Here is a 10193-nt window from a genome sequence, read left to right as displayed (position 1 = left end):
TTTGATTAATTTCTCACTAAATTAGCTTGGAACTCCTCCAAAGCTGTACAAAATCTTAGAAATGGCTGTTTGAATGGTATTCTGAAAGTTATCAGATTCATCTGAATTCTGAATATTGTTCTCTCTCCGATAAGAAATCCGACAACGGAGTGTGTAATACATAGAGACCGAATCAGTTGAAAAAGAACAAATTTTATGCTCGACTATCTTTCTTGCTATAAAATGACAACCTTTGATTGATTTACTCGGCCTTCTCAATTGCTTCTATGCATTCGACCACTGTTGCCTTCTTCGACATTGCTGAAATAAGGGTGTCATGAAGTACCCTATTGTTTTTTAGCAGTGATCCAGCAAAGAGAACCTGCAATATATTACCATCGTTTTCAAGAGGCGAATTCTTGACATAAATTACTGTAACCATTCATAGAAATACTTAAATGAAGAACTTACTGCCCATCTGGTTAAGTTTTGCTGCTGGTCTTTGCTCAGCTGTGGCTTGCTCCTGTTTATAAATCTCTGAGGAAGAAACAAGGCAATGAATTAAGATTAGAGTTCGACAATTGTGCAAGCCCTCTTCTAGGTGGCACATACAAACCTGAAGAGTAAAAAGATCAGCAGATTGGCCGACAACTTTATCGTATTTTAGACCTTCTGCTGCTAGTCCAGCCATAGCTACAACTGCTAACCTGAGAAGTATAATATTTCTAGGTCGCTCGTTCTCATAATTTTCCTTTTCTATTAAAATGAAGACGTTTGGAATGAAACAATAATGGATAATGAATTCAACTATGTCTCTATATATAATCATGAAGAAAGAAACAGAAAGAACCAAACATAACTAAACTGGATAAAGGATATACAAGTTAATGAGCTCAGAGGTTTTGCATGTAGAAATATTTAGACAACATAGTAATTATAATGACATGACAAACAAGGGTAACCTAACTTTCTGATAAAATCTTATTAATCACAGTAGTGCACGACTATCTGCAACACAGGTTTACATGTACGCGAGACAAGAAGAAAGTATTAAATCAATAATTTAAACCAACATTTCTAATTAAAGACTTGTTCTCTCTGTGTAACTTATGCTGTCATGCACAATTCTTGTTCGCTTTTCTGTATTTCTACAAATTTAGGATGGGGCTAGAGGGGACAATGCTCTCTCCCATTGAGCACTCCACATGTTTAACCCCTTCAGTTGGCTTAATCAAAGCATGTTTTCTTAAATCACTAGTTAAGTTCTGAAAAGGTAACAGGAAAGATAAAGCAAGGCATAGAAAGGGTCCCAGATTGTCATGAAGTGTTAATGAAGTTCACAGAGCTACAGTTATGAAAATGCAAAATTTTCACGCCTTGACTGGTGATAAATAATTGATCAGATGCAAATTTTGGGGATATCTCATAAATGAGTTAAGTTGAAAAAAACATCTTTCATGTCAATTTAAAGGATTTAACTGCTACAGCTGCTAGATTGATACCTGTCTAGTTCCTTGGTGTCGAGCTGGCCACTATAAATAAGCTTTTCTAGTCGTTTATCAATGAGATTTACATGCTCTTTTCCAATATCCAATGAATATCCAAGGATTGGAAGGCCAATTAAGTAGGCAACTGGAATGAAGAAATTGAATGTTGTTAAATTAGCAACACTAGACCATGATAGTATGTGGAGAGGCAGAGGACATCAAAGAGTAAATGAACTTCAATACTAATATCGCCAACAGACATGGTATCCCTGATATCATATAAAGTTGAATTTATATATTTATAACGGAGATCATACATGTGACCACAGAACCATAACTAAAAATGTTACATCCTGAAATTTTCTGACTGAACTATGCAGATTCACTAATACAAAAAAAATAAAGACCAATCCCATCATAAGTAGTTATGGAGCTACTCTCGAGATTGCAACATGGAGTGAGATAATTCTATTAAGTTTATTTTCCGATAATATGTTCAAGCATTTGGTATCCGTCCAAACTAAGCAAAGTAAAAGAGAAGAAAGAAAAAAGAATATTCATATAACTTGTAAGCATAGAAATTAGCCATAATCTTGTGCTTAGCTGGAAGAGAAATGGTGTGCTATGTCATAATATTTTCTAAGATTAACAAAAGCCAGATTTCACAGGCTGAATCTTATGAAAACAATACGGAAATACCTAAAAAGTGGGCTGCTTCATGTCTAGCAATCCTCTCCTGGTAATCAGGAAAAAATGAAGAAAATCCACCAATAGCAGCCTGAAGCAACCTAAGTCACAGTGGACAAAGTCAGTTTCAACACACAACCTACTGTATGCATGTGCATGTACATGTGCCAGCCATTTTTTTTTTTTTTTGAGTGTGTGGATATGCTGGAAGGTGATGTATATACTCTATGCAAGCCTGCACTTCACCTTTATTCACCTTATTTTCATGCTATGCAAAAGATTTGATAATGCAGGGTATGGAAGCATAGCTCGTTGATTACATACCCCGGGGAAGTGCTCCCAATAGCCAGAACTATTAAAGAGATGCTTCCAATCAAGTACGGCACAAAAAAGCCCCAATCCTAGCAAAACAGAAAATATGGACTGAGAATGTCAACAGATCTGAAGTGCAACATTTTACAATTTTCTCCACAACAGTAGCCATGTTGTGAAACTACTTCAAAAATAAAGCAAATTTAATAAATGTTAAAAAAGATTGAAACTAAAATGAAATATACTACCAAAATGGTATAAGATGATATTGATTAATGTGAAAAACTATATGTAAGAAAGAGGATATATTACAGCGAGCTAATCCAGTTCAAAGTTAGCTGAGACATACCAGATTTGCAAGCATTATTTTTTTAAAAATAGTAAATAGTTGGCTTCTGTACTATCACTAGTAAAGTTCAGTTGGACAGGTTTACAATGCATAATTTTTCATTTGCATAAGCCTAAAGCGATATGTCAACACTTTGGACGAAAACCTTCTAGATCTTCACTACTTACAATGCATTTGGAGCAAGGAGATGTGGAATCATAATCAATAACCTTATGGCTCTTCTCCTACCAAACCTCTATGGGAGCTTCCTCCACAATGTTAAGGCATATTACAAGGCCTAGAGAAACAGGTATAAACCCAAGTGCTTTAACTGACTTTGAAGTATTTTTTGAAAGGCCTTCCTTAGACTTCAAAAAACATTTCAACAAATTAATAAAAATCACAGAAGATTTTGGGCAAGAAAGCACCGAAATGACGTATGATCATCAGATGAGCTCCTCAGATTTCTGAATATTTGTAGATGAAACAAACCATGATACAGATGAAATCTAGATGTCCATAGTTCTTGGAGAACACCAGTATGCAGGAGACGGAGATATTAGTAGATAATTAAGAGGAGAAAATATAAGTTACCCCGGGAAGTTGACCTGCTAGAACTCCCAAAAACCCTGTAGTTCCAACCACGGTAAAGAGAAAAGCTGCCTGCATCACTGAAGAAAATCAATTTAATTAACAAGTACCATGATTTACTCCAGGACTTGAGATGATAAATGCACAGGTGACATTCCATTCTGAACCCTCCATGCTATTAAGAAATGGCAAAGGAAGAGAAGCAAAGACACAAATTGGCATCTTATGGTAATAATCAGACCTGACGCAAAATGAAAAAGAGTTATCAAGCTAACAAGAGCTTCGACACAGAATTCCTGCTACAATATGCTGCAGAAATTACCAAACCTCACAAACTTCTGGTGAACACCTTCCAACTGAGACCAGAGTATGCTTTTATTGCAACAAAATGAAAGCGAAACAAGTTCCATGACACTTACATCATTTCTGACACTAGGGATTGCAAGGTTCTCAGCATTTTTTATTCCAAGGGTTGTCAGCTCCCGTATAGACGTCTGTTACAGAAATTTTCAGATAGTTACAGGATATATTTCCCCATATTAAGCTACTAGAAACTACTCAAGATTCTAATGAATATAAATTTCCATTAATGTGCAGGACCGTAGATGTGAAGTCATCAAAAAGTACCTAGATGAGCTGGGTTTTTTTTAGTTGGAGACTATTGTGCATCAATCTGTGTGATTGAGTTGTACATTGCCAGCAATCAGCATGGCTATCAGTCTATAACTGTTTAAGAAATAGTTTTGAGGCTGTGATTAGTTACAGCCTGTCATATATTAATCAGAAACTAATCTTGTTTTAGAACTGTCCAGAAATAGACGCTGAAGGGACTTATAGAAAAATTCAAAGAAACATTATTCACATTTTATTTGCCACACTAAAATTTCTCTTTCCTATAGTGTAGATGAGGTTAATGTTTGAATAGAGCTACAGAAAAACTTCATATTTGTTATTGAGACTGACCGTACGGCGCGAGACATATGGTTGGGAGCTCCACTTTTTCGCCCAACCAATTTCACTCAACTGATCAAGTGCCTTTTTAACTGCATCACTATCTTTCTATATTGAACAATAAACATATGTTAGAAGTGATTCAAGAAACTGAAAATAAAGGCAAAACTATTTTCTACTTCATGAAGTCATTGTCATGTTCAGAGGAATGAATAGATGGGTGGCATTGAAGAAAAATGTAGTAGCATTCTTGATTCCCCTGCTCTATACGATCATGAAATGAAAGACGACAAACTAGTACGTACAGTCTGCACCATCTCAACCCTTCAAATTTATCGTTGCCTAATCATCCTAACTGTCTGTTCATCAGTACTACCTCCTCCACCCACTTCATGTGGATTCTCAATTTCCCAATTCAATTGCCTACAACTTAGGGTGTGTTTGATTTTTATTTTCCATGAAAAATGTTTTAACACCCAAATTTCTACTTTTGGGATATTTGATTATGGAAAATATTTTCCACAAGTTGATCACGTGAATATATTTTCCTCAAAAACAAGGAAAATAATTTTTTAATGGGGATATGTTTTTATTTTCTAGGCAATTCACACTTCTCAAAAACTCAATTTTATAAAAAAAAAAGTACAATATTTTTTAGGTTGAAAATTAAAACAATCAAACATATTTAATTGACAAGAGATTATTTTCTTTTCATGCAAGTTCCATGCTCGCAATAAAAACACACCCTCCGATTATTGTTGGTTACAACTATTACGTATATTTGTATGAACCTCATCGTCTAACCCTAAGACTTAGTGATGATGAAAATTTCAAGTAAGCAAACTGACAAGTCATATACTTGACATCCATCCAAACTCGTGCTTGAGATGCATTAGTTCAAGGGTCACATAATAATTAATTAGGCGTACTAAATAATTGGTGCATAAAAAATCAAATTACAGTACACGAATGGGAAGTTGAAGTCAAAATTACGGAAAAAAACAAACCTTTTCAACGGCGGATTGGAGAGTGGTGAGATCGATGCCAGGAGCAGTTGAGGAGGAAGCTCCGACGCAAAATTTCCTGGGTTTTCTGAGACAAATTTGATTGTGTGGTGAGTGATATTGAATGAGAAATGATGAGAGAGAGATTGACATTTTTCTCTGTCGCTTTGCTTGCTTGGAAGACCGTTGATTTTTTTGATAAGGTTTGGCGGGGCGAGAGGGAAATAGATAGATATACATAAATACGGTTGGCTGGCCTATTACTCGAAGTCGAATCGTGCACATTCCACTTCCACTAGTTCGAATATGGATTTAGGATTTATTTTAGGGAAAATTACCCAAAACCCAACATTTTATGTGTACATTTCACTTATCAAATCTTAAACTTTTCTTTTCACAAATCAGGGTTAATTATTTAATTAACATTTATTAGGCCCCGTTTGGTACCTTTTTTTTTTAAATGCATTTTTCTCTCATTCTTTTCATTCACACATTTTTCATTAAAATAATATTACACGTAAATCAAAAAAATTTCCTTATTTTTCAACCACACATTTCCCATCAATTTACTATTCCAAAATGTATTTTTACATAAAAATGGCTCCCAAACACCCTCTAAACCCACATCTCACATTTCTCTCTCCTTATCATAAAAATCACATCTCACCATTTCTCCCTCCGTCACAGAAATAACATCAAAAGTACTTGACTCCGACAACAAAAGCGAGAAGAAAATTTACTTCGGCGGCTGCAGTTGTTATGGGGCTTTGGAAGAAAAAAAATGTACTCCAACAATCGATCTGCTTTGGGGGTAATATCTTGGGAGGAGGTGGTAGTGGTGTGGTGGTGGTACCGATGGTAATGTCCGTTGTAGTAATGTTGGTGGTGATGTCTAACAAAAGGGTTTGGAGGCGATGGAAAATCAAGAGAAGGTTCGGAGGAGGGAACTGGAAGAGCCACCACCACTAGTTCGTCTCCATCACAAACAGCAAAGTTATTATTATTAATTATAGGGATTATTTATAAGTTAGTTTTTATCAAATGAAAAAATATGTAGAATATTTCATTCTAGCAAAACATTAACGAGGCTCATCGGCCAACGAACAAGTTTTAAGGTCGACGTTCAATGTACGGCAATAGGAATATAGGATCCTCATTTACATATTGTTCAATCATGTTGACCAAAAAGAGATAAATATGTATATTCTGGGCACTCTAAATTTATGGTATGTTTTAACTTCATTAATCAAGTTAGCATTTTCTGATAAGTTTTATTAGTAGTTTAAATCTATTGGAAATTGGAATAAGACCAATTTTCAATTTATTCTTATATATAATCACATAAAGACATAGGGATGAAATTTTTCTGAATTTACGCCACAGACAAATTAAATTACCAATTTGTATGTGGATGAACGAACCACGAAGGAGGAGGTCATAGATGCCTGGCCACCGAATACTTTGTCAAGGAATGCAAAATGGTGGTGACCATTTATATGTTAACTGTGACCTTTGTGACTAAATTCGTGTTAATTGTGACATGTTGTGATCAAGTCTGTTTGTGTTAATTGTGATCGAATGTAACCAAGTCTGTCCGTGTTAATTATGATCAATTATGACCAAATCTATCTTCATTATAACTATTCGTGACGAAATCCGTCTTATTCGTGAGTGACCAAATTAACAGTGGCCTGATTATATACATTTGAATTAGACTGAACTGGTCACACGCAATCACTCTGAAGACAAACTGGTATGGAATGACAATTTTTTCATCCCATTACTCTCTTATCCTAAAAAAGGAAAGAAAGAAAATGAACGGGAGCTACCTTAACAGCAACCAATTCTATTCATAATTCCAATTTTTGTGACCTAAAATGTGTGATTTGTAATTAAATTTGTAATTGTGACTTATAATTTGTATCTTCGTGATCGATAAATAAATTTAGATCAATTAATTTAATTATTTTTGATCAAGTCTGTGTTAACTGTGATCCATTGTGACCAGGTCTATTTTTACTGTGACTGTATGTGATCAAATTTGTATTAATAGTGACGTGTAGCTAGACATATATTAATAGTGATTGTTTGTAACAAACCTGATTACATAAAGTTTGTGACTATTTATATGTTACTTGTGACCCTTTGTGACAAAACTCTGCGTTATCTTAGATTGACTGTGACCAATAATTTATTGAATGTGACATGTTGTTTGATTATGACATGTTATCACAATTATTATTAAAAAATTTATTTGACCAAAAAACTAATCTAAATTAAAGACTTAGGTTACAATAAATCGTGAAATGAATTCATGAAATTGTGGCTAAATTAATTCGATTACAAAAACTTTGAGATTTGGATTCATCAATTGTGGGAAAATACAAGTGACGCTGATGAAGGTGAGAGAATAGTTGAAAAAATAACCGATTAAAAAGGTACGTCTATTTTTAAAGATTCTCTAACGATTATAAATTTTAATTTTCTCCCAAAATTCTCTCTTTGCTCTCTCTCTAGAGTTTCCTTTTCTCTCTTCTCCAGATTCTTTGACGATTATAAATTTTAATTTTTTACCCAGAATTCTCTCTCTCTCTCTCGCCCCCTTCTTATGGCTTTACTCATCTCTCTTCTTTGTAGGTCTGTACACCATCGTGAAGGATTTCATTTCGAATCTATCTAGACGATGCTTTCCATGGAGGTTTAGAGGTAATCGCGAAGTCTGTTAGATGGAATCAATGATGAAAATTTAAACTAGAGTAGGATTGGAGGGCTTGGGTGAAAAAAAGACCAGCTAAAGAGGCTGGGGAAGTGTTGAAAGAAGCCAAGAGGATTAGAAGCACTGGGGGTTTGGTTGTGAATGTAAAGGTGGCGATTGTGTATTATGATTTAACACCTGGTTTCTAAAACTTTTTAACAAGTTTGATAAATATGAAATTGTATTCTTAATGTACTGTAATTGTGTATTTTTCCCTTTATTTTACCCCTTTTTCCTTCTTGATATTGGACTCTTCATACTTTTGTATTAGTAGCGTTTTCGTCGTATGTCAGTGGTTTTAGTTCAAAAAAGTTACCAATTTTACAAGCCCAAAAAGTTAAATTACAGGTGTAAAAGTTTTTAAGAGTCCAATGATATCATCATATGTTTTATATTGTTTTCGGAAACAGAAATAATTGCATTACATCGGAGAAGTATGCCTACTAACATTCAAACTAGACTGGACATGGTAGTGCTAGGATTTTGCCATTCAAATAGGGCCAATGACAAGTCGAGCTATTGAAAACATCTCAGCCCTTGATTGTTATGCTGCGGGTCCCATGGAATTCAAGATCGGCCTGGATTTAAACCAGGGTTTTGTACCAGGTTTGGTAGTGCTAGGAATTATGTGGAAATTCAAATGAGTTATTGTCTAACATGTTGGGTTCGTGTATTTGCATTTTCATGGAATATCAGTCCCCATTTCAATGTCCAATAAAATGCCTACAGAAAAATGATATACTTTAGGATCCCCGCAGAACTGTTCGAGCTGATCCTTTAGGCCTCCATTTCTAATCAGCGTTTTTGCAGCCTAAAACAGTATAGAACATCAAGAGTTTGTAAAATGATCTTTACAAACAATGTAAATTTCAGAACCCGGACAAAATAGTTGCAGTTGGAAAAACCAAGAGAAAAATCAAAAATCATTGAGGTTGTATGTCTATCCATTAGACTAATGATTGCTGAGAAGCCCATCATAGCATATCATAAAAGATTTAGGGAATGTAACTTCGGAAAACTAACAAAGATACCAGGCAAAGTTCAAGTATTGAGTTTAATAAGCTTTCATCACAAAGAGTTTACAAGTGAAGAGGAAATTGGAAAGAAATATAGCTGGCTTTGCGTAATATATTTTGGGTGGCACTATTTCCATCTACACTTCTTATAAGTACATCCACTTATAAAAATATATATATTATTATATTTTAAATCCTATGTAAAGTTTCTTAAATAGATATAAACAAAATTAAATAAAAATACAAAACTTTAAATTGATCCACTAATTTTTACTTTCATTAAATTATCCTAAATCTTTTTTTATCTTTTAGATTTATGTTTAACTAGAATCCTAATAAATTAAGTTTTATGGAAAATTTAATGGATGGAATATTTTTTTTTTGAAAAATGAGTAGTTGAAAAAGAATGAAAATTTTTCGATTTACGTGTAATATTATGGAAGATTGTGTGGTTGAAAATAAAAGAGAAAAAAATAAAATGTAATGAAATGAAAACTAATGGGGGCCAAACGGGTGCTAAGAAAAATTACATGAATATAATTAGGAAAAATTAGGCAATACTCTAAAAAATTGACTAATTTGATTACTACCCTATTAACTGATGAAATCATATAATTAGCGTAATTAAAATATTCTAGAATTACAACACCACCCAAAACCCAAATAAATAGTTCCTATTCCAGAAAACTCTTAGAGAGAGATTCTCCTCCCTTACTACTCCACTTCTTTTCACCACATTCTAAAATTGCACCGTATTTTTTCTATTTGCCCTAGAAGTACACCTATGAAAAGTACGAGTATGAGCTTGTCATGGAGAGAATGCTCCAGATGCTGAAGATCCGTGAGCAAGAAGCCAAGATGAAGAGCTCTCAAAAAGGCCAGTTACCCATTCCTCTCATTCCCAAAATAGTCGATGCTTGACTCTGAAACATTTCGTTAATCAAGACAATGCATCACTTGGACCTTCGCTGAATTCAAGTTCTTCAATATTATGATGTTTATGGAAATTTTCAGAAATAAGCTAAACTGTGGGCAGTAGTAGTCATCGGAGGACTTAATTTGTAATTGTTTTGATTTTATGTA

General features: G+C 34.3%; 1 protein-coding gene across 3 annotated transcripts; it reads right to left on the bottom strand.

The window, feature by feature from the left end:
• On the bottom strand, nt 1-5555 carry LOC111367637. 3 transcript variants are annotated; one of them, XM_022988622.1, is made up of 11 exons: nt 5343-5555; nt 4348-4443; nt 4012-4110; nt 3804-3878; nt 3388-3625; nt 2410-2554; nt 2166-2254; nt 1482-1611; nt 596-686; nt 451-516; nt 1-361 (listed from the first exon to the last, which is right to left on the bottom strand). In XM_022988622.1, the coding sequence occupies exons 5-11, from the start codon at nt 3542-3544 to the stop codon at nt 242-244; spliced, it is 798 nt and encodes a 265-aa protein (XP_022844390.1). In that variant the 5' UTR covers nt 3545-3625; nt 3804-3878; nt 4012-4110; nt 4348-4443; nt 5343-5555; the 3' UTR covers nt 1-241. The 3 variants fall into 3 exon arrangements, with proteins under 3 accessions (XP_022844390.1, XP_022844388.1, XP_022844389.1); XM_022988620.1 differs by lacking the exon at nt 4012-4110 and having other exon boundaries at nt 2478-2554; nt 3388-3456; XM_022988621.1 differs by lacking the exons at nt 4012-4110; nt 4348-4443 and having other exon boundaries at nt 2478-2554; nt 3388-3456.
• Between the last annotated feature and the right edge of the window lie 4638 nt (nt 5556-10193).

This window comes from Olea europaea, chromosome 18 (assembly GCF_002742605.1).
Source record: "Olea europaea var. sylvestris chromosome 18, O_europaea_v1, whole genome shotgun sequence".
Classification (NCBI taxonomy): domain Eukaryota; kingdom Viridiplantae; phylum Streptophyta; class Magnoliopsida; order Lamiales; family Oleaceae; genus Olea; species Olea europaea.
Note: the sequence above shows the minus strand (reverse complement) of the source record. Positions and strands in the feature narration are given on the sequence as shown.